Source organism: Octopus sinensis, linkage group LG11, assembly GCF_006345805.1.
Source record: "Octopus sinensis linkage group LG11, ASM634580v1, whole genome shotgun sequence".
NCBI classification, from domain to species: domain Eukaryota; kingdom Metazoa; phylum Mollusca; class Cephalopoda; order Octopoda; family Octopodidae; genus Octopus; species Octopus sinensis.
In genome coordinates, this window is record NC_043007.1 from 15,965,646 (window position 1) to 15,991,802 (window position 26,157).

At 41.6% G+C, this 26,157-nt stretch overlaps 1 protein-coding gene across 1 annotated transcript in view; it reads left to right on the forward strand.

The window, feature by feature from the left end:
- The window catches only part of LOC115217444, a 45,382-nt gene that overhangs the window by 13,426 nt on the left and 5,799 nt on the right, over positions 1-26,157 (forward strand). The window contains exons 5-12 of the mRNA XM_029787144.2: positions 4,775-5,018; positions 7,309-7,424; positions 10,097-10,418; positions 12,498-12,654; positions 13,729-13,884; positions 14,766-14,936; positions 18,501-18,657; positions 19,455-19,773. Coding sequence (XP_029643004.1) covers positions 4,775-5,018; positions 7,309-7,424; positions 10,097-10,418; positions 12,498-12,654; positions 13,729-13,884; positions 14,766-14,936; positions 18,501-18,657; positions 19,455-19,773 — 1,642 coding nt within the window. The remainder of the gene's footprint in view (positions 1-4,774; positions 5,019-7,308; positions 7,425-10,096; positions 10,419-12,497; positions 12,655-13,728; positions 13,885-14,765; positions 14,937-18,500; positions 18,658-19,454; positions 19,774-26,157) is intronic.

Here is a 26,157-nt window from a genome sequence, read left to right on the forward strand (position 1 = left end):
AAAAGCACCATGCGAATGTGGCCAATGCCAGTGCCCCTTGACTGGATCCTGTGCCAGTGGCACGTAAAAAGCACCATGCAAATGTGGCCAATGCCAGTGCCCCCTGACTGGATCCTGTGCCAGTGGCACGTAAAAAGCACCATGCAAATGTGGCCAATGCCAGTGCCCCCTGACTGACTCCTGTGCCAGTGGCACGTAAAAAGCACCATGCGAATGTGGCCAATGCCAGTGCTCCCTGACTGGCTCCTGTGCCAGTGGCACATAAAAAGCACCATGCGAATGTGGCCAATGCCAGTGCCCCCTGACTGGATCCTGTGCCAGTGGCACGTAAAAAGCACCATGCGAATGTGGCCAATGCCAGTGCCCCCTGACTGGATCCTGTGCCAGTGGCACGTAAAAAGCACCATGCGAATGTGGCCAATGCCTGTGCCCCCTGACTGGCTCCTGTGCCAGTGGCACGTAAAAGCACCATGTGAATGTGGCCAATGCCTGTGCCAGTGGCACGTAAAAAGCACCATGCGAATGTGGCCAATGCCTGTGCCCCCTGACTGGCTCCTGTGCCAGTGGCACGTAAAAAGCACCATGCGAATGTGGCCATGCCTGTGCCAGTGGCACGTAAAAAGCACCATGCGAATGTGGCCAATGCCAGTGCCCCCTGACTGGATCCTGTGCCAGTGGCACGTAAAAAGCACCATGCGAATGTGGCCAATGCCTGTGCCCCCTGACTGGCTCCTGTGCCAGTGGCACGTAAAAGCACCATGTGAATGTGGCCAATGCCTGTGCCAGTGGCACGTAAAAAGCACCATGCGAATGTGGCCAATGCCTGTGCCCCCTGACTGGCTCCTGTGCCAGTGGCACGTAAAAGCACCATGTGAATGTGGCCAATGCCTGTGCCAGTGGCACGTAAAAAGCACCATGCGAATGTGGCCAATGCCTGTGCCCCCTGACTGGCTCCTGTGCCAGTGGCACGTAAAAAGCACCATGCGAATGTGGCCAATGCCTGTGCCAGTGGCACGTAAAAAGCACCATGCGAATGTGGCCAATGCCAGTGCCCCCTGACTGGATCCTGTGCCAGTGGCACGTAAAAAGCACCATGCGAATGTGGCCAATGCCTGTGCCCCCTGACTGGCTCCTGTGCCAGTGGCACGTAAAAGCACCATGTGAATGTGGCCAATGCCTGTGCCAGTGGCACGTAAAAAGCACCATGCGAATGTGGCCAATGCCTGTGCCCCCTGACTGGCTCCTGTGCCAGTGGCACGTAAAAAGCACCATGTGAATGTGGCCAATGCCTGTGCCAGTGGCACGTAAAAAGCACCATGCGAATGTGGCCAATGCCAGTGCCCCCTGACTGGCTCCTGTGCCAGTGGCACGTAAAAAGCACCATGCGAATGTGGCCAATGCCAGTGCTCCCTGACTGGATCCTGTGCCAGTGGCACGTAAAAAGCACCATGCGAATGTGGCCAATGCCAGTGCCCCCTGACTGGATCCTGTGCCAGTGGCACGTAAAAAGCACCATGCGAATGTGGCCAATGCCAGTGCTCCCTGACTGGATCCTGTGCCAGTGGCACGTAAAAAGCACCATGCGAATGTGGCCAATGCCAGTGCCCCCTGACTGGATCCTGTGCCAGTGGCACGTAAAAAGCACCATGCGAATGTGGCCAATGCCTGTGCCAGTGGCACGTAAAAAGCACCATGTGAATGTGGCCAATGCCTGTGCCAGTGGCACGTAAAAAGCACCATGCGAATGTGGCCAATGCCAGTGCCCCTTGACTGGATCCTGTGCCAGTGGCACGTAAAAAGCACCATGCGAATGTGGCCAATGCCTGTGCCCCTTGACTGGATCCTGTGCCAGTGGCACGTAAAAAGCACCATGCGAATGTGGCCAATGCCTGTGCCCCTTGACTGGATCCTGTGCCAGTGGCACGTAAAAAGCACCATGCGAATGTGGCCAATGCCTGTGCCAGTGGCACGTAAAAAGCACCATGTGAATGTGGCCAATGCCTGTGCCAGTGGCACGTAAAAAGCACCATGCGAATGTGGCCAATGCCAGTGCCCCTTGACTGGATCCTGTGCCAGTGGCACGTAAAAAGCACCATGCGAATGTGGCCAATGCCAGTGCCCCTTGACTGGATCCTGTGCCAGTGGCACGTAAAAAGCACCATGCGAATGTGGCCAATGCCAGTGCCCCTTGACTGGATCTGTGCCAGTGGCACGTAAAAAGCACCATGCGAATGTGGCCAATGCCAGTGCCCCCTGACTGGCTCCTGTGCCAGTGGCACGTAAAAAGCACCATGCGAATGTGGCCAATGCCAGTGCCCCTTGACTGGATCCTGTGCCAGTGGCACGTAAAAAGCACCATGCAAATGTGGCCAATGCCAGTGCCCCCTGACTGACTCCTGTGCCAGTGGCACGTAAAAAGCACCATGCGAATGTGGCCAATGCCAGTGCCCCCTGACTGACTCCTGTGCCAGTGGCACGTAAAAAGCACCATGCGAATGTGGCCAATGCCAGTGCTCCCTCACTGACTCCTGTGCCAGTGGCACGTAAAAAGCACCATGCGAATGTGGCCAATGCCAGTGCCCCTTGACTGGATCCTGTGCCAGTGGCACGTAAAAAGCACCATGCGAATGTGGCCAATGCCTGTGCCCCTTGACTGGATCCTGTGCCAGTGGCACGTAAAAAGCACCATGCGAATGTGGCCAATGCCAGTGCCCCTTGACTGGATCCTGTGCCAGTGGCACGTAAAAAGCACCATGCGAATGTGGCCAATGCCAGTGCCCCCTGACTGGATCCTGTGCCAGTGGCACGTAAAAAGCACCATGCGAATGTGGCCAATGCCAGTGCCCCTTGACTGGATCCTGTGCCAGTGGCACGTAAAAAGCACCATGCAAATGTGGCCAATGCCAGTGCCCCCTGACTGACTCCTGTGCCAGTGGCACGTAAAAAGCACCATGCGAATGTGGCCAATGCCAGTGCCCCCTGACTGGATCCTGTGCCAGTGGCACGTAAAAAGCACCATGCGAATGTGGCCAATGCCAGTGCTCCCTCACTGACTCCTGTGCCAGTGGCACGTAAAAAGCACCATGCGAATGTGGCCAATGCCAGTGCCCCTTGACTGGATCCTGTGCCAGTGGCACGTAAAAAGCACCATGCGAATGTGGCCAATGCCTGTGCCCCTTGACTGATCCTGTGCCAGTGGCACGTAAAAAGCACCATGCGAATGTGGCCAATGCCTGTGCCAGTGGCACGTAAAAAGCACCATGTGAATGTGGCCAATGCCTGTGCCAGTGGCACGTAAAAAGCACCATGCGAATGTGGCCAATGCCAGTGCCCCTTGACTGGATCCTGTGCCAGTGGCACGTTAAAAAGCACCATGCGAATGTGGCCAATGCCAGTGCCCCTTGACTGATCCTGTGCCAGTGGCACGTAAAAAGCACCATGCGAATGTGGCCAATGCCAGTGCCCCCTGACTGGATCCTGTGCCAGTGGCACGTAAAAAGCACCATGCGAATGTGGCCAATGCCAGTGCCCCTTGACTGGATCCTGTGCCAGTGGCACGTAAAAAGCACCATGCGAATGTGGCCAATGCCAGTGCCCCTTGACTGGATCCTGTGCCAGTGGCACGTAAAAAGCACCATGCAAATGTGGCCAATGCCAGTGCCCCCTGACTGACTCCTGTGCCAGTGGCACGTAAAAAGCACCATGCGAATGTGGCCAATGCCAGTGCCCCCTGACTGACTCCTGTGCCAGTGGCACGTAAAAAGCACCATGCGAATGTGGCAATGCCAGTGCCCCTTGACTGGATCCTGTGCCAGTGGCACGTAAAAAGCACCATGCGAATGTGGCCAATGCCAGTGCCCCTTGACTGGATCCTGTGCCAGTGGCACGTAAAAAGCACCATGCGAATGTGGCCAATGCCAGTGCCCCTTGACTGGATCCTGTGCCAGTGGCACGTAAAAAGCACCATGCGAATGTGGCCAATGCCAGTGCCCCCTGACTGACTCCTGTGCCAGTGGCACGTAAAAAGCACCATGCGAATGTGGCCAATGCCAGTGCCCCTTGACTGGATCCTGTGCCAGTGGCACGTAAAAAGCACCATGCGAATGTGGCCAATGCCAGTGCCCCTTGACTGGATCCTGTGCCAGTGGCACGTAAAAAGCACCATGCGAATGTGCCCAATGCCAGTTCCCCAACAGGCTCCCTTGCTAATGGCATGTAAAAAACACCATCCAAATGTGGGTGAATCCAGTGCCCCCTGACTGGCTCCTGTGCCAGTGGCACGTAAAAAGCACCATGCGAATGTGCCCAATGCCAGTTCCCCAACAGGCTCCCTTGCTAATGGCATGTAAAAAACACCATCCCAATGTGGGTGAATCCAGTGCCCCCTGACTGGCTCCTGTGCCAGTGGCACGTAAAAAGCACCATGCGAATGTGCCCAATGCCAGTTCCCCAACAGGCTCCCTTGCTAATGGCATGTAAAAAACACCATCCAAATGTGGGTGAATCCAGTGCCCCCTGATTGGATCCTGTGCCGGTGGCATGTAAAAAGCACCCACTACACTCTTGGAGGGGTTGGCATTAGGTAAGTTATCCAGCTATAGAAACATTGCCAGATCAGATTGGCGCCTGGTACAGCCCATTGGCTTGCCAGACCTCAGACAACCCGTCTAACCCATGCCAGCATGGAAAACGGACGTTAAACGTTGATGATGATGATGTCTTATCATTCTATATATTTCAATTAACAATAATTATTTTCATTTCTCTCTCCCAGCTTTTCCTATCAGAACTAAATGTACTGACATACAAAGAGAGGCAGCCTAGCTATACTCAGTCTAGTTTAGAGATGTCCCCCAAATATTCACAAATTTCACAGCACCCAGATGGAACTGTATCACTTTTAGGTGAAGCAAAAGAACAACTTATAAAAGCTGATAGTGTTCAATTTACTCAGCAGGGAGGGAAAGAACAAGACGCTGCGCAGACAGACAAGCCACCAATTCTATCCAAAGTAAAAGGTAAAATAGTTCATTTTATGTAATTGGTTTTGCAAGGTTCTTGAGGCAAACTTATGTTGAACCAGATTTTGTTTTATCTTTGGAGGGTCATCATGCCAATAATAAACACACATACACACACTGGTTCTACATCACTTCTTTCATTATTATTAGTCGATTAATTCACCATTTACCCAGTAGCCTTGTGCCAAAATTTAAACCGTTATTATTATTATTATCATCATCATTATTGAGAAGGCTATGAGTTAGCGGAATAGATACAAAGGCGGTGAGCAGGCAGAATCGTTAGCACGCCGGGCAAAACGCTCAATGGTATTTCGTCTGCCACTACATTCTGAGTTTAAATTCCGCCGAGGTCGATTTTGCCTTTCATCCTTTCGGGGTGGATTAAATAAGTACCAGTTACGCACTGGGGTTGATATAATTGACTTAATCCATTTGTCTGTCCTTGTTTGTCCTCTATGTTTTTAGCCCCTTGTGGGTAGTAAAGAAATAGGGATAGATACATGCCAGACAAAATGCTTATGAGCATTTTTTACATCTTTCCCTGTTTGAATTCTGCTGAAGTCAACTTTGCCTTCCATTTTTTGGGGGCCAATAAAATAAGTACCAGTTGTGCACTGGGGTCAATGTTATCAACAAGCCCCCTCTCCAAAATTTCCAACCTTGTGCCTCTAGTTGAAAGAATTATTATTATTATCATCATGGAGATGCAATGTTAATGTGAATGTACAACAGAGTATAAGTATATTGAGAGAAAAATTGGCCACGAGTGGCATCGAATGTGATGTGCAGGGCAGATGACTGAGTTTGTATGGCCATATGATGAGGAAAGCTGCATAAAGAAGTTCTAATCTTTAGCTGTGAAGGGAACCTGTGTTAGAGGTAGACCCGGAAAGATATAGGACAAAGTGGTGAAGCATGATCTTCGGACATTGAGTCTCGCAGGGCCAATGGCAAGTAATCAAAACCTTTGACAATTTGCTGTGCTTGGGAAGACACATCAAGCCAAGTGAAATCATTGTTGTGGCCAGTTTTCCCCAAAATCCAGGGTTTTTATAACTGCTCAACTTGACTTTAAAGAATTGAAATCACATAAAAATATTCGTTAACTCATTTTCAGAATTCTTATATGAGCAGTTATTTCAACCAATGGGAAAACGACAATCAGATTTCTTCAGTAATACGACATTATGTCATATTGCCAGCTACCACAAATTGGCGCTACTATTTGAAAATGGCCACACGCTACATTATCAACCCCAAAAGGATGAAAGGCAAAGTCGACCTCGGCAGAATTTGAACTCACAATGTAAAGACAGACGAAATACTGTTAAGCATTTCGCCAGGTGTGCTAATTGCAATTGATATATTGGAGTGCAAAAAAACAGCAAGTTGGCTTAACCTTTAGCATGCCAGACAAAAGGTTAACAGCATTTTGTCCATCTTTAACTTCAAATTCCACCAAGGTTGACTTTCTCTTTCATCCTCTCGGAGTCAATAAATTAAGTATCAGTCAAGCAGTGGGTTTGATGTAATTAAAAGTTGGTAAAGTTACCTTATGTGGAGGCATATGGCCTAGTGGTTAGAGCAGCGGACTTGCGGTCGAGGGATCGTGGGTCTGAATCTCAGACCGGGCGATGTGTGTGTTTATGAGCAAAACACCTAAGCTCCATGCAGCTCCGGTAGAAGGTAATGGCAAACTTCTGCTGACTCTTTCGCCACAACTTTCTCTCACTCTTTCTTCCTGCAACTAGCAGCTCACCTGCGTCCCGTCCAGGTGGGGAACCTATATGCTAAGGAAACCGGGGAAACTGGCCCTTATGAGCCAGGTGTGGCTCGAGAAGGAACAAACAAAGTTACCTTACCAAGTTATATCGACTCATAAGGGTCAGTTTCCCGGTTTCAGTGGTGTATATAACTTCCCCACCTGGACGGATGCCAGTCCGTCACAGGATGACTCATTTTTGCCAGCTGAGCAAATTGGATGGAGCAATGTGATATGAAGTGTTTTGTTTAAGAATACAATGTATCACCTGATCCAGAAATTGAAACCGCAATCTTACGGTCATGAGTCCAGCACCCTCACCACTAAGCCACATGCCTCTATGATTGATGTAAATGACTTACCCCCTGCCCCAAAATTGCTGACCCTGTGCCAAAATTTGAATCCAGTATACTGGCATGCAGTCCAATCAAAAGTATTCCCTTGCCTTGTGAAAATTTTTCTTGTGCTTTAACAAAATTAATTAATTAATTAATGTGTTATTTTAATCAAATTTACATAAAGCTCCTGAGCAACTGAAGTCTGTATCTTTCAAAATGATGCCAGAAGTCAAGAGTGCAAGTGCCTTTGAGAAGAAAAGAGATTTTGCAAGTTTACAGATGTTACATCATAAAGATAAGGTGAGATTTTATATGAAAATTTTACTGTGATGTTTTTAGAAAGGATCTTTGTCTTAGACTTTTATTCTGATTCCATTCACATCTTGGATACTTTAAGGAATATTAAATCAACCTAATTCCTGGTTGGTATTTTATTGGGTTGTCCGGAAAGTTCAACTTATTTTAGAACATGGTTGAGTCCATAAAATAGGATTTGACTACACTTCCATTTAGAGCGCAGTTTAAGCTATGTTTTCGTGGAAGAAGGTTTATGTTCCTATAACCTGTGTTAATTCTGTAACCCTTTAAAATGGAAGATAAGAAAGTTCATTTTCGGCACTTGATGCTTTGGGAACCAGACAAAAATTGCTGCAGCTCGGCTGGGATGTGTTACCCCACCCTCCATATTCATCAGATATTGCTCCTTCGGATTTCCACTTATTCAGGTCTCTACAGAATAGTCTTAATGGTAAAAGTTTCAATTCCTTGGATGATGTAAAAAGATACCTTGATGAATTCTTTGCCATGAAACCACCTGAATTCTGGGAAGAGGGTATTTTCAAGTTAAAGGAAAGATGGAGACACATTGTGCAACAAAATGGTAATCAAATCCTATTTTATGGACTCAACCATGTTCTAAAATAGGTAAGCTATACTATAAAAAGGTAAGCTACTATAAATCGGCACGAACTTTCTAGACAACCCAATATTATTACTGCAGCAGTTGTGCTGAGCCTTTGGGCAAAGAACGCAACTCTGCATACCTCAGTGTGAGTGATTGACAAAAACAGGTTTTACTGCTTTGTTAGCTGTAGAAACAGCATTCAGTTATAAGAACAGCTGTGTCAATAGTATGCAAATATAGTAAGTTTTCTAAATACCTCTCTAAGCTACTTTGAACTGGTAGATATAAAACAAGAAAATAAAACAAATTTCCAAGATCTTTGGTTTATTTGTATAACGTTACCTTTTAGTAATTTTATATCTATTTATATTTTTACTTGTTTATATCTTCACACAATTCTTCCATGTTAGCCAATTATCTGTGAGCAGACCCCTGATTGAAGGCATTCCAATATGACCATCCCATTTTTTATTAAGGCCATACTTCATCCAGAACTAACAGTATCCAATGTGTCCTTTCATTTTAAGACTGTAGGTCTTGAATTGAAGATGTTTTGACACTTATTTCTAGCAGATTGGTCAACAACCAAAAGACAGCTACATCATATTGAAGACATTGTTTTTTTTTTGCGTTCAAGCGCAGGAGTGGCTGTGTGGTAAGTAGCTTGCTTACCAACCACATGGTTCAGGGTTCAGTCCCACTGCGTGGCACCTTGGGCAAGTGTCTTCTACTATAGCCTCGGGCCAACCAATGCCTTGTGAGTGGATTTGGTAGATGGAAACTGAAAGAAGCCCGTCGTGTATATGTATATATATATATATATATATATATATATATATATATATATATATATATATAGGTGTAGGAGTGCTGTGTGGTAAGTAGCTTGCTTACCAACCACATGGTTCTGGGTTCAGTCCCACTGCATGGCACCTTGGGCAAGTGTCTTCTACTATAGCCTCGGGCCGATCAAAGCCTTGTGAGTGGATTTGGTAGATGGAAACTGAAAGAAGCCCATCGTATATATATATGTATATATATATATATGTGTGTGTGTGTGTGTTTGTGTGTCTGTGTTTGTCCCCCCAGCATTGCTTGACAACCGATGCTGGTGTGTTTACGTCCCCATAACTTAGCGGTTCGGCAAAAGAGACCGATAGAATAAGTACTATGCTTACAAAGAATAAGTCCTGGGGTCGATTTGCTCAACTAAAGGTGGTGCTCCAGCATGGCCACACTCAAATGACTGAAACATGTAAAATAGTAATCACTGAAGTTAATGTTAGCATGAGTTGGTATTGAGAGTGTCTTGTTAAAATGCTGTATTATTAAAACTGGACAAAACGCTTAATGACATTCCACCTGTTTTTACATTCTAAGCACAAAATCCAGACGGGTCAACATTGCTTTTCATCTTTTTGAGGTTGATGAAATAAGTACTAATCAAATACTAGAGTTGATGTAATCAACTTCCCCTTCCCCTCAAGAGCTGCTAGCCCTGTACCAAAATTTGTAACTATCATCATTATCATCATCATCATTTAACGTCCGTTTTCCATGCTAGCATGGGTTGGACGGTTCGACTGGGGTCTGGGGAGCCAGGAGGCTGCACCAGGTTCCAGTCTGTTTTGGCAGAGTTTCTACAGCTGGATGCCCTTCCTAACGCCAACCACTCCGTGAGTGTAGTGGGTGCTTTTTTACATGCCACTCGCACCGGTGCCATGGGAGGCTGGCAGCGGCCACAATCGGTTGGTGCTTTTTACGTGCCACCGGCACGGAAGCCAGTCAAGACGGTGCTGGCATCGGTCACGTTCGGATGGTGCTTTTTGGGCAACCGGACAAAATGCTTAGCAGCATTTCTTCTCGATTTATATTCTTAGTTCAAATGCCACTGAGGTCTACTTCACATTTTATCCCTTGAGGGTCAATAAAATAAATTCTAGTTGAGCACCTGTTTCATGCAATCAACTTCTCTTCCCTGCAAAATTGCTGGTCTTATGCCAAAACTTAGAAAGAATTATTAAAATTGCTGTTAATATTTATATTGTTGATGTTTTTCTAATCTTAGAATGAGGAAATGTCTTCAGAAGCCCAGAGTTCAGAGAAGCGACTGCTAAAACCAGATCTCACCAAATTGGAACTAACAGGAGAATTTGATTCCCGAAATATCTATGGAGCAAATACCAAAACGTTTACAAAAAGTCAGCCTGTGAACACTCCCGAAAATGTTTCTGGAAATATTGCGGGGCCTGTGAGTGAGAACAAACACATTACTGATGGCGCTGCTGAGGATACTGAATTTGGTATAAACAGTCTTCCAGAGCAGATAGTTCGTTGTCCAACTGCTACGTGTAAATCAGTTGAATCTATCAGTGATAGCTTTGGCATTGGTGAGAAAACCTATGTATTGTTGTCATCATCATTACTTTCATTATCTCTATATCTCCTCTCTCTCAAAAATTTGATGTTATGTAGCCAGTTACCTTTTGTTAAACTAACTCAATTGATAGTGTGCATATATATATTGCTCTGACGATAGATAGATAGACAATGATATATATATCATCATCATCATCATTTAACGTCCGTTTTCCATGCTAGCATGGGTTGGACGGTTCGACTGGGGTCTGGGAAGCCAGGAGGCTGCACCAGGCTCCAGTCTGATCTGGCAGTGTTTCTACAGCTGGATGCCCTTCCTAATGCCAACCACTCTGTGAATGTGGTGGGTGCTTTTTACATGCCACCGGCCACCTTCAGTTGGTGATTTTTATGTGCCACTGACACGGAAGCCAGTCAAGGCAGCACTGGCATCGGCCACATATGGAGGGTGCTTTTTAGGTGCCAGGGTAGGCTGGCAACGGCCACAATCAGTTAGTGGTTTTTATGTGCCACCAACATGGAAGCCAGTCAAGGCGGCGCTGACATCGGCCACATACGGATGGTGCTTTTTAGGTGCCACTGGCACAGGTGCCAGGGTAAGCTGGCAACGGCCATGATCGGTTGGTGCTTTTTACGTGCCACATATATATGTGTGTGTGTATATAAATATATAAGGATATTATTATGAATGGTAAATAATGGTATTAGTGGCAATCCAAAGCATGGACCATACAGGCAAGTTTAAAAACATTATGGTACTAGAAATAGGAGTCAGATGAACTCCGAAGCCACAGAAAGCTCACTGAAAACAAGCATGGTGAAAGTGGGCAGAGAATAAAAATTAGCTCCTACCTATATATATGTATGTATAAATGAATGAATAACAAAAGAACAGGAGTTAAGTGATCACATTCATTAGCTTACTGTTGTTTCTGTTTTAAGTAAGAATGCACTCAGAGGTGAGTGTCTTATAGCTTCTTCAGAACTATTTGAATGAAGTGAGTTGCTGGTTTATTGTAAAATATAAGTATACAAAATTCTTAACTGATTATTAGTATTGCTATGGTTAAATGAATTCATAATACAAACATGCATACACACACAAGTGTACATAGACACTTATATATAGACAGAGAGACAGACAAACAAACAACAGATATGTGTGTGTGTGTGTGTGTATAGATGTAAAATTATACATTAAATTACATCCATGTATCTCAAAACGTATTTTAACCATTCGATAGAGATCAATAAGAATCTGTTTCAATTAAGCAGTGAGGTTAATATGATTATCATCATCATCATCGTTTAACGTCCGCTTTCCATGCTAGCATGGGTTGGACGGTTTGACTGAGCCCTGGCGAACCAGATGGCTGCACCAGGCTCCAGTCTTGATCTGGCAGAGTTTCTACAGCTGGATGCCCTTCCTAATGCCAACCACTCCAAGAGTGTAGTGGGTGCATGGGGGCCAGTCAGGCGGTACTGGCAATGACTTCACTCAAATTTTTTTACACATGCCAACGGCACAGGTGCCAGTAAGGCGATGCTGGTAACGATCACGCTCGAATGGTGCCTCTTACATGCCACTGGTACGGAAGCCAATTGGCTGCTCTGGCAACGATCCCACTTGGATGGTGCTTTTAGTACCCTATTAGCACGGGGCTCAAGTGCCAGTAAGGTGACGCTGGTAATGATCCCACTCGAATGGTGCCTCTTACATGCCACCGGTACAGAAGCCAGTTAACCGCTCTGGCAACGATCATGCTCGGATGGTGCTCTTAGCACCCTACTAGCACGGGGCACAAGTGCCTGTAAGGCGAAGCTGGTAATGATCACACTCGAATGGTGCCTTTTATGTGCCACAGGCACAGAAGCCTGTTAGCCGCTCTGGCAACGATCACGCTCGGATGGTGCTTGTGCCTGTCATCGAATTTCACTTTGATTTTGATTTTGATTTCGATCAAGTGTAAATAAACCTTTGAAGGCAGCATGACTGCAGTTCTTTTGACTGAAACCAAGGAAAGTATTGTTAACAACAACTCATGCCTGGCACTCAGAGATTTAATTGAAAAACATTTTTTTTTTGACAGCCAACAGGTCATCCAACAACATAGATCTCAGTGACGATCCATCAGACATCAGTGACTTTGGAACCGAAGAAGGTATGCTGACAGACACGAATGATGCAGAGCTAAATGTTAAACCTGTTGATGCTGTGGTTTCTGACAGCAGCCTCTTTGGAAATGAGTAAGTTTACTATAATAAAGAAAACAAAATATTTGATCATTATTTCACTTATGTTCTCTATGCTGGCAGGTTTGACTGGAGCTGGTAAGCCAGAGAGCTGCACCAAGCTCGTCTGTTTTGGTTTGGTTCTATGGCTGGATACCCTTCCTAATGCCAACCACTCTACAGAGTGTACTGGATGTTTTGTATAATATCATGCTTTTGATATAAAACTCCCCAAAACTGCCTCTAGTTCAGTTCTGTGATTCTTAACTCCTTTTAAAAAGTTTGTATATTCCTGACATGATTTTACATGAAAGTTTTTTGTTGTGTTCCAAACACTATCTTGTTAACACAGTTCTATATTTAAGAGATGCGGAATTATGTACATTATTTACATTTGACAGTTATTTGTCTTCATCTTGTTTGTTATTAACACGTTTCGACTGATATACCCTCCAGCTTTCATCAGGTGTCTTGGGGAAATTTCGAACCTGGGTTCTCATTCCTAAGGTATTTTTTGATGTTATCATTATTATTATTGTTATTATTATTGTTATTATTATTATTATTATTATTATTATTCAGGTCTCTGCTTGGAATCGAACTCGGAACCTTGGGGTTAGTAGCCTGTGCTCTTAACCCAAAGATTCCGAGTTCGATTCCAAGCAGTGACCTGAATAATAATAATAATAATAATAATAATAACAATAATAATAATGATAATAATGATAACATCGAAAAATACCTTAGGAATGAGAACCCATGTTTGAAATTTCCTCAAGACACCTGAAGAAGGCTGGAGGGTATATCAGCCGAAACGTTGTGTTAACAACAAACAAGATGAGGAACAATATCCATCAAATGTAAATAATGTACTATCTTGTTAATCAAAGAGTTATTAAACTCCTTCAAATTCTTACTGCACATCAGTCTATCCTAAATCTGCACAACAAACTGCCATAGAATTGCATGTGTGTCCGAAATCCACATACCAAACTTTCTGAGCAAGAGGTATAAACTGCCCTTAGTAAAAACTACAACAAAAATGTATATACATAATACTAATATATTATATTTTATTATATTGTAAAGATGGTGCTCACAACCCTCAACACAAACTTTGAGTCTGGATGGTCTGACTGTGTTGCTAGATATTATTGAAGAGACTTTCCACTCTGCTAAATTGAACAAGGACAAATATTATCGCACAGTTCAAAATCTAGACAGGGGTGTACAGGATATTATCAAGTAAGTGGAAAAAAAATCATCTTTCTTTCTTACTATTATTATTATTAAGGTCACTGCTTGGAATCAAACTCGGAATCTTGGGGGTTAGTAGCTCGCGCTCTTAACCCCATGATTCTGAGTTCAATTCCACTTTGCAATCAAGTGATCTCAGGTTCAATCTCACTGCACATTACCTATTTCTTTATTGCCCACAAGGGGCTAAACATAGAGGGGACAAACAAGTACAGACAAACGGATTAAGTCGATTACATCGACCCCAGTGCATCACTGGTACTTAATTTATCGACCCCGAAAGGATGAAAGGCAAAGTCGACCCTGGCGGAATTTGAACTCAGAACGCAGCGGCGGACGAAATACTACAAAGCATTTCGCCCAGCTTGCTGCACATTAGACAAGTATCTTCTACACTAGCCCTGGACTGACCAATGCTCTGTGAGTGAATTTGGGTGATAGACCCGTGTGAAACCCCTTGTGTGTGTGTGTGTGTGTGTGTGTGTGTGTGTGTGCACGTGTGTGCGTGTGTGTGTGTGTGTGCAGGTGAAGGTGTATTTCTATTTCTCCCCTTCCCACCACCTGACAACTAGTATTGGTTTGTTTATGTCCCTGTGACTTACCTGCTCAGTAAAATGAACCAATAGAATAAGTACTGAGTTTATGAAAAAAAAAACTAATTTCTGGGGTCAATTTCATCAACTGAACTCCTCTAGGCAGTGCCCCAGCATGGACACAGTTGAATGACTGAAACAAAAAAGAAAAGTTTCTTCAGACCCTTATATGTTTTTCTCTGTCTTTCCTCTGCATTTTAAAATTTTCAATTTTTGAAAAAAAAACAAATAATCCTTTTTTTTATAATTTTCCTTTTTATAATCTTATTTGAACAGAGCTGCAAACACTGGTAACAAAGCTGAAATTAAGTTGGATCCTGTGGCCATTTCTATGCTTGTTTTCCAACAGTTATCAATTATTGTCCAGAATATATCAACCAAATGTCTTCTGCCTGATTCCTTGTTTCATTCTGCTGATTGGCTTTCTCTTACGGAGAAGGATGTTATGTAAGTCTCTTTTTTCCTAGATTCACTGAGAAGAAAGCAACATAAGCTAATAGTTTATTAAGTGGCTGTGTGGTTCAGAAGATCACTTCCCAACCATTGGGTCGGGACCCCCTTCGGTCACGACACAGACCATGGGATTGCACCTAGAAAGTTACCCGCCTAGTCACAAGTCCGGGCAAGGTGGTTTATGGAAGACCAGCAGTCGCCCATGGATACCGGCCTTCCCTCTCCACGCCACCAGTGTTATCCAAGGGAAAAGCAAAGGGTCCGATACAGCTTGGCACCTGTGATGTCGCAACTCATTTCTACAGCTGAGTGAACTGGAGCAACGTGAAATAAAGTGTCTTGCTCAAGAACATAACACGCAGCCCAGTCCGGGATTCGAGCTCACAACCTCACGATCGTAAGCTCGACGCTCTAATCACTGAGCCATGCGCCTTCACATACAGTCTTGGATTCAGCCCCACTGCACAACACATTTGGTTTCAAGGGTCTTCTACTATAGCCCCAGACTGACCAAAACTTTGTGAGTGGAATTGGTGGAGGGAAACTGAAAGAAACCCTCTTTACACATACATACACACGTGTATGTCTTTTTTGTTTATGTTTGTCCCCCAACGCTGACAATTGATGTTGGTTTGTTTACATCTCCATAACTTAGCAGTCTGGCGAGAGAGATTGATATAAGTGCTGAGGTCAATTTGTTCTACTAAATCCTTCAGTGCAGTGACCCAGCATGGTTGCAGTCCAATGACTGCAACAACTAAAAGATAGAAGATAAAAGATACAAACATTGATTTATTACTCATTAGTGATACAGTTGTTAATTATATACCCATTAACTTAAAGAGCTGTTAATTAGACTGTCATTAATTAATTAGTTCTTACTTATGCAGTGAATGATAAACCTTGATGGCCAAATTTCATCATTCACTGCACTACAGTTGCAAGTACATTGTTATATATGTTATGATTCTTCTTAGTTATAAGGGTTACCAAGAACCACTTTATTCTAAAGGCTTTGAAGAAGCTATGTTATGAAAGCACGCTCAACTAAGTGGTGCACTGTTCCTTACAACAGAAACAGCTGGAAGCTAATGAAAGTGATTACGTAGCTCATGTTTTTTCCTCATTTACTTATTAATTAATATATATATATAAATATATATTCACACACACACACACACACACATGTAGGCACAGGAGTGTCTGTGTGGTAAGAAGCTTGCTTCCCAACCACATGGTTCTGGTTTTAGCCCCACTGTGTGGCACCTTGGGCAAGTGTCTTCTACTATAGCCTCAAGCCAACCAAAGCCTTGTGAGTGGATTTGGTAGACGGAAACTGAAAGAAACCCATCGTATATATATATATATATATATATGTATGTATGTATGTATGTATGTATGTATGTATCTATGTATGTATATATATATATATATATATATATATATATATGTATGTATATATATGTGTTTGTTGTTTGTGTCTGTGTTAGCACCTACCATTGCTTGGCAACTGATGTTGGTGTGTTTACGTTCCCATCACTTAGTAGTTCAGTAAAAAGAGATTGATAGAATAAGTACTAGGTAGTCTTACAAAGAATAAGTCCTGAGGCAGATTTGTTCGACTGAGAGGTGGTACTCCAGCATAGTCACAGTCATATGACTGAAACAAGTAAAAGTGTAAGAGTATATGTATATATATATATTATGGTTTATAATCACTGAAAAGAAAGTAAAAAAAATGGAGATGTAATATTTAATAAAAACTTATCTGCAAAAATCAAACAGTCCCTTACAGCTGTTTCAATTAAGCCTAATAGATTAAATAACAATTATTAAAATCATTACATTAGGCAAAATCTCCTCAGAGGGGTAGAAAAAAGATAGTCTGTTCTAAAATACAACACTTAAAAACCTAACGGTATATCTTTTTTCTGCACCTCTGAAGAGATTTTGCCTAATATAATGATTTTAATAATTGCTATTTTAATCTATTAGGCTTAATTGAAACAGCTGTTAGGGACTATGCTTGATATATATATATATATATATGGGGAGAATTCACAAAAACACAAAGGAGGAAGACAGGTGGTGTAGACAACAAACAGATGTATTAGTTTAACGCTCTGGAAATGAAAAAGTCTTTAACGTTTCGAGCCTATGCTTTTCCACAGAAAGAACACAAAAAGAAACAAGTAGAGAAAATAAAGACTGTGTAGGACTGTTTCAATGAAGTCACGTATTGTCCTTGCCTTTGAAACACGGAGTAGATGAAACAGGGACAACTGATGAAGGGGATCATTCTTTATGTTGCCTATCTCATTTCTTGACTTTTTTCATTGTTCAGAAAAAAGTTTGTTTTCTATGTTTTTGTTTTTATGTTTTCGTTTCTCATTGTGTTCAACGTTTTTTTGATGTCCTGTACCCATATATGCATGTGTATATATACATATATTTGTAGGTATGTACATATATGTATGTATATATGCATATATTTATATATTATTTATATTATTATTATTATTATTATTTTGTTATTATATATATATGTATATATATATATATATCATCATCATCATCGTTTAATATCCGCTTTCCATGCTAGCATGGGCTGGATGGTTCAACTGGGGTATGGGAAGCCAGAAGGCTGCACCAGGCCCAGTCTGATCTGGCAGTGTTTCTACAGCTGGATGCCCTTCCTAACGCCAACCACTCCGTGAGTGTAGTGGGTGCTTTTTATGTGCCACCTGCACAGGTGCCAGACGAGGCTGGCAAACAGCTATGATCAGATGGTGCTTTTTACGTGCCACTGGCACGGAGACCAGATGAAGCTGGCAACGGCCACGATTGGATGGTGCTTTTTATGTGCCACCGGCACTGGTATCACAGCTACAAATTCCACTGATGTTGATAGATTACGATTTTGATATATATATATATATATATATATATATATATATTATATATATATATATAATATATATATATATATATATATATATATATATATATATAGAGAGAGAGAGAGAGAGAGAGAGAGACTGATATGTATAGACCCAGGAAGACATGGATGAGGTAGTCAAGCATGATCCCAGAACATCCTGCTGTGCTTGAGGAGACCTGTTGAGTCAAGTACATGTACATGAACATCGAAACAAATATCAATGGAAATAGTAGTTGTGATACCTGTGCCGGTGGCACATAAAAAGCATCATCCGAATGTAGCCGATGCCAGCGCCGCCTTGGCTGGCTTCCGTGCCGGTGGCACGTTAAAAGCACCAATTGATCGTGGATGATGCCAGACTTCCCTGGCACCTGTGCCGGTGGCACGTAAAAAGCACCCACTACACTCGCGGAGTGGTTGGCATTAGGAAGGGCATCCAGCTGTAGAAACACTGCCAGATCAGACTGGATCCTGGTGCAGCCCCTGGCTTCCCAAACCCCGCTCGAACCGTCCAACTCGTGTTAGCGCGGAAAACGGACGTTAAACGATGATGATGATATATGTGTGTGTGTGTGTGTGTACATATATTGTTGTTGTATTTGTATTTTCTCTTAAAGTTCCAGTCTTGGAGATTGTCCACCAGCAACCAGTCTATGGAAACGCCTGTTTCTTCATTTCCAACGTATTGTAAATAATAACATAATGACCGTACCAGAACTGGCAGCTGTCTTCATTCCTTCGTTGCTACACAAAGACTCCAACTACCAAACGCAGGTAAGTCCTTATTAATATTCATATTCTTTATGAAACAAATGCATTACACTGACAAACATCTAATCTATTATCATCATCATTATCATCATGACTACTACCCTAGGTTATTGTTGTTCTTAAGCACTACATTATCATCATTGACATCCATCTCCATCACCATCGATATATATTTGTGTATGTTATGTGTGTGTGTGTGTGTGCGTGCACAATAGTGGTTTTACAATGTTTCTTTACAAATTATTCCCCCACATTTGTTTGTATGTATATGTATGTTTATGCAACCGTGTGTGTGTAAATATATCTATGCATGCCTGTATGTGTCTGTACATGTGTGTATATATATGATATAATAATGAAATTATTGTATACAGTGCTCAGGTGCACCACAACTTGTCAAAAAGTGTGTATAAAGCATATGCAGTAATGTACAAATGTCTCGAAAGCGAACAGTGTATGAGTCAGATACATGCTTATGTGTGTATGGAGGGGGGAAAATCAGGTGTAGTGTTGGCGAATCTCAGGAAGCATGGAAGTATTGAAGGATGCAGTGCTCCGACAACTAACAACTGATGCCGGCAGTCTGTTCCATGCTTCAGCAACTCTGTATGTGTATGTATATATGTAGCTGTGTGTCTGTACATTTGTGTATTTGGAGCTATTTATGTGTGTGTCTGTATGTGTGTGAAGCTGTTTATTTATGTGTGCATGAGTATATATTTGTATGTAACTTAATATATCTGTGCTGCTGTATATATCTGATCAATGTGTAACATTATATCAATGATTTCTTTTGTTAGGCCTTCAACATAATAGTCAACCTACTGGGAAATGCAACAGAAACTAAACCACTGCAACAACAGAATGAAACAAATATGAAACCACAAGAGCAGAGTGTAAAAGAAGTTAGTCAACATCAGCTAAGTCCAACAGAACCTAAATCACGGCAACATCAGCTCTCAACTGATATTAAACCAACGCAACAGGAAACTGAAATAGATATTAAAGCATTACAAGAGAATGCCGACACTATGTACCCTCATGATTTTTTATCAGATTCTTCATCAGATTCTTTAGCTCCGATTGCCAAACCTGCGGACAGCAATACAAATATCTGGCGTATGTCAACACCTATCTTTTTACTTTTATATTTTGTTTATAAATACAGTCGTTTGTTACGGTGCTATGATGAGACAGCCTTCATGTGATCACAGGATATTTGCATCTGGTTTATATTTTAGCCTATACATTATATCTGGTTCTGTTTCATTGTCCAGGCAATTTACATCTGGTTTATCTTTTAGCCTATACATTATATCTGGTTTTGTTTCATTGTCCATGCAATTTATTATCTGGTTTATCTTTTAGCCTATACATTATATCTGGTTCTGTTTCATTGTCCAGGCAATTTACATCTGGTTTATCTTTTAGCCTATACATTATATCTGGTTTTGTTTCATTGTCCATGCAATTTATTATCTGGTTTATCTTTTAGCCTATACATTATATCTGGTTCTGTTTCATTGTCCAGGCAATTTGCATCTGGTTTATCTTTTAGCCTATACATTATATCTGGTTCTGTTTCATTGTCCATGCAATGTATTATCTGGTTTATCTTTTAGCCTATACATTATATCTGGTTCTGTTTCATTGTCCAGGCAATTTACATCTGGTTTATTTTTTAGCCTATACATTATATTTGGTTCTGTTTCATTGTCCAGGCAATTTGCATCTGGTTTATCTTTTAGCCTATACATTATATCTGGTTCTGTTTCATTGTCCAGGCAATTTGCATCTGGTTTATCTTTTAGCCTATACATTATATCTGGTTTGTTTCATTGTCCAGGCAATTTATTATCTGGTTTATATTTTAGCCTATACATTATATCTGGTTCTGTTTCATTGTCCATGCAATTTATTATCTGGTTTATCTTTTAGCCTATACATTATATCTGGTTGTTTCATTGTCCATACAATTTATTATCTGGTTTATCTTTTAGCCTATGCATTATCTGGTTCTGTTTCATTGTCCAGGCATTTACATCTGGTTTCTTTTAGCTACATTATATCTGGTTGTTTCATTGTCCAGGCAATTTATTATCTGGTTTATCTTTTGCCATACATTATATCTGTTCTGTTTCATTGTCCATGCAATTTGCTATTTATCTGGTTCATCTTTTAGCCTATACATTATATCTGGTTTTGTTTCATTGTCCAGGCAATTTACATCTGTTATTTTTAGCCTATACATTATATCTGGTTTTGTTTCATTGTCCATGCAATTTACATCTGGTTTATCTTTTAGCCTATACATTATATCTGGTTTTGTTTCATTGTCCATGCAATTTATTATCTGGTTTATCTTTTAGCCTATACATTATATCTGGTTGTTTCATTGTCCATACAATTTATTATCTGGTTTATCTTTTAGCCTATGCATTATATCTGGTTCTGTTTCATTGTCCAGGCAATTTACATCTGGTTTATCTTTTAGCCTATACATTATATCTGGTTTGTTTCATTGTCCAGGCAATTTATTATCTGGTTTATCTTTTGGCCTATACATTATATCTGGTTCTGTTTCATTGTCCATGCAATTTACTATCTGGTTCATCTTTTAGCCTATACATTATATCTGGTTTTGTTTCATTGTCCAGGCAATTTACATCTGGTTTATCTTTTAGCCTATACATTATATCTGGTTTTGTTTCATTGTCCATGCAATTTACATCTGGTTTATCTTTTAGCCTATACATTATATCTGGTTTTTATTCATTGTCCAGGCAATTTACATCTGGTTTATCTTTTAGCCTATACATTATATCTGATTTTGTTTCATTGTCCAGGCAATTTGCATCTGGTTTATATTTTAGCCTATACATTATATCTGGTTTTGTTTCTTTGTCCAGGCAATTTACATCTGATATATCTTTTAGCCTATACATTATATCTGGTTTGTTTCATTGTCCAGGCAATTTACCTCTGGTTTATATTTTAACCTATACATTATATCTGGTTTTGTTCATTGTCCAGGCAATTTACATCTGGTCTATTTGGACCACATTTCCAGGGAGTTAGAAAATCCCCGGAACTTCCCATGATGTTTTCGACCAAATATCCAGGAAGTTGGACAATCCTCGGAAATTTCCATGAAGTTTTCCACCAAATATCCAGGAAGTTGGAAAATCCTCGGAACTTTCCATGAAGCTTTCGACCACATTTCCAGAAAGTTAGAAAATCCCCGGAACTTCACATGAAGGTTTCAACCAAATTTCCAGGAAGTTAGAAAGTCCTTGGAATTTTCCATGAAGTTTTTGACCAAATTTCCAGGAAGTAAATCCTCGGAACTTCGCAGGGAGTTTTCGACCAAATTTCCAGGAAGTTGGACAATCCTCGGAACTTTCCATGAAGTTTTCGACCAAATATACAGGAAGTTGGAAAATACTCGGAACCTTCCATGAAGCTTTCGACCACATTTGCAGGAAGTTAGAAAATCCCCGGAACTTCCCATGATGTTTTCGACCAAATTTCCAGGAAGATAGAAAATCCTCGGAACTTTCCATGAAGTTTTCGATCAAATTTTCAGGGATATGGAAATTCCTCGGAACTTTCTATGAAGTTTTCGACCAAATTTCAAGGAATATGGAAAATCCTCGGAAATCTCCATGGAGTTTTCGACCACATTTCCAGGAAGTTGGACAAACCTCGGGACTTTCCATGAAGTTTTCGTCAAAATATCTAGGAAGTTGGAAAATGCTCGGAACTTTCCATGAAGCTTTCGACCACATTTGCAGGAAGTTAGAAAATCCCCGGAACTTCCCATGATGTTTCCGTCCAAATTTCCGTGAAGTTGGAAAATCCTCGGAACTTTCCATGAAGTTTTCGACCAAATATCCAGGAAGTTGGACAATCCTCGGATCTTTCCATGCAGTTTTCGACCAAATATATAGAGGGAGTTGGAAAATCCTCGGAACTTTCCATGAACTTTTCGATCAAATTTCCAGTAAGTTGGAAAATCCTCGGAACTTCCCATGAAGTTTACGACCAAATTTCCAGGAAGTTGGAAAATCATCGGAACTTTCCATGAAGTTTTCGACCAAATTTTCAGGAAGTTGGGAAATCCGTGGAGCTTCCCACGACGTTTTCGACCATATTTGCAGGAAGTAAGAAAATCATCGGAACTTCCCATGAAGTTTAAGACCAAATTTCCAGGAAGTTGGAAATCATCGGAACCATCCATGAAGTTTTCGACCAAATATCCAGGAAGTTGGAAAATCATCGGAACTTTCCATGAAGTTTTCGACCATATTTCCAGGAAGTTGGAAATCATCGGAACCATCCATGAAGTTTTCGACCAAATATCCAGGAAGTTGGAAAATCATCGGAACTTTCCATGAAGTTTTCGACCATATTTCCAGGAAGTCAGAAAATCCTCGGAACTTCCCATGAAGCTTTCGACCAAATTTCCAGGAAGTTGGAAAATCCTCGGAACTTTATATCTGGTTCTGTTTCATTGTCCAGGTAATTTGCATGTGGTTTATCTTTTAGCCTATACATTATATCTGGTTCTGTTTCATTGTCCAGGCAATTTGCATCTGGTTTATCTTTTAGCCTATACATTATATCTGGTTATGTTTCATTTTCCATGCAATTTATTATCTGGTTTATCTTTTAGCCTATACATTATATCTGGTTCTGTTTCATTGTCCAGGCAATTTACATCTGGTTTATCTTTTAGCCTATACATTATATCTGGTTCTGTTTCATTGTCCATGCAATTTATTATCTGGTTTATCTTTTAGCCTATACATTATATCTGGTTCTGTTTCATTGTCCAGGCAATTTACATCTGGTTTATCTTTTAGCCTATACATTATATCTGGTTTTGTTTCATTGTCCAGGCAATTTATTATCTGGTTTGTCTTTTAGCCTATACATTATATCTGGTTTTGTTTCATTGTCCAGGCAATTTGCATCTGGTTTATCTTTTAGCCTATACATTATATCTGGTTCTGTTTCATTGTCCATGCAATTTATTATCTGGTTTATCTTTTAGCCTATACATTATATCTGGTTTTGTTTCATTGTCCAGGCAATTTGCATCTGGTTTATCTTTTAGCCTATACATTATCTTTGATTTTGTTTCATTGTCCAGGCAATTTACATCTGGTTTATCTTTTAGCCTATACATTATATCTGGTTCTGTTTCATTGTCCATGCAATTTATTATCTGGTTTATCTTTTAGCCTATACATTATATCTGGTTTTGTTTCATTGTCCATGCAATTTACATCTGGTTTATATTTTAACCTATACATTATATCTGGTTTTCTTCATTGTCTAGGCAATTTACATCTGGTTTATCTTTTAGCCTATACATTATATCTGGTTTTGATTCATTGTCCAGGCAATTTACATCTGGTTTATCTTTTAGCCTATACATTATATCTGGTTTTGTTTCTTTGTCCAGGCAATTTACATCTGGTTTATCTTTTAGCCTATACATTATATCTGGTTTTGTTTCAATGTCCAGGCAATTTACATCTGGTTTATCTTTTAGCCTATACATTATATCTGGTTTTGTTCATTGTCCAGGCAATTTACATCTGGTCTATTTTTATAGACTATCCATTACATCTAGTCTATCTTATAGCCTATACATTACATCAAGTTTATTTTATGTCCAATACCTTACATGTAGTCTATTTCATGGCTGTGTGGTAAGTAGCTTGCTTACAAACCATATGGTTCCGAGTTCAGTCCTACTGCATGGCACCTTGGGAAAGTTTCTTCTACTATAGCCTCGGGCCGACCAAAGCCTTGTGAGTGGATTTGGTGGACGGAAATTGAAAGAAACGCGTCGTATATCATCATTATCATCATCATCGTTTAACGTCCGTTTTCCACACTAGCACGGGTTGGACGGTTCGACTGGGGTCTGGGAAGCCAGGAGGCTGCACCAGGCTCCAGTCTGATCTGGCAGTGTTTCTACAGCTGAATGCCCTTCCTGACGCCAACCACTCCACGAGTGTAGTGGGTGCTTTTTACGTGCCACTGCCATAGATGCCAGGGGAGTCTGGCAGCAGCCACGTTCGGTTGGTGCTTTTAACATGCCACCAGCACGGAAGGCGGCGCTGGCATTGGCCACGTTCGGATGGTGCTTTTTATGTGCTACCGGCACAGAAGCCAGTCGAGTTGGCGCTGGCATCAGCCATGTTCGGATGGTGCTTCTTATGTGCCACCGGCACAGGTATCACAACTACTATTTCCATTATGTATATATGTATATATATATATATATGTATATATATATATATATATATATATAAATATATATATATATATATATGTGTATGTCTGTGTTTGTCCCCCCAACATCGCTTGACAACCGATGCAGGTGTGTTTACGTCCCCGTAACTTAGCAGTTCGGCAAAAGAGACTGATAGAATAAGTACCAGGCTTACAAAGAATAAGTCCTGGGGTCGACTTGCTCGACTACAAAGACGGTGCTCCAGCATGGCCACAGTCAAATGACTGAAACATGTAAAAGAGTAAAGAGAGTCCTGTTTTCAGACAAAATGTCCCTTCTTTTGTTAAAGATGTTAAGTTGTTATCTGAGGAACACTTGGTTGCTATTTCCAGTGGGTCAAGTACATTGTATAGTAGCTGCAGGTTGGATCATTGCTGAGAAGTGGTCAAATCCTGCTGTTGAAAGTTAAATGTTTTGTCCAAGTATACAAAGTCGTATTGGTAACAAGATTGAAGCAGTCAATCATTTTCTTGGTCAGTCGAGACATTTTAGCATAATTGCCTTGGCATCAGACATTTTAATTTTACTTTCAGTCTCCCTCTCTCTCTCTCTCTTTATATATATATATATATATATATATATATATATATCATCATCATCATCATCATCGTTTAACGTCCGCATTCCATGCTAGCATGGGTTGGACGATTGACTGAGGGCTGGTGAACCAGATGGCTGCACCAGGCTTCAATCTTGATCTGGCAGAGTTTCTACAGCTGGATGCCCTTCCTAACGCCAACCACTCCAAGAGTGTAGTGGGTGCTTTTACATGGCACCGGCATGGAGCCAGTCAGGCAGTATATATATATATATATATATATATATATGTCATCATCACCAGGCTCTAATCTTGATCTGGCAGAGTTTCTACAGCTGGATGCCCTTCCTAACGCCAACCACTCTGAGAGTGCAGTGGGTGCTTTTACGTGCCACCGGCACGGGCCAGTCAGGCGGTACTGGCAACAGCCATGTTCAAGTGGTGTTTTTTTTTTTACGTGTCAACTGCACACCAGCACAAGTGCCAGTAAGGCGATGCTGGTAATGATCACGCTCGAATGGTACTTTTTATGTGCCACTGGCACGAATGCCAGTTAGCCACTCTGGCAACGATATATATGTATATGTATGTGTGTGTGTGTGTGTGTGTGAGGAAAAGAAGTGTTTTTGTCTCATGTTCAACTTATAAATTGTAA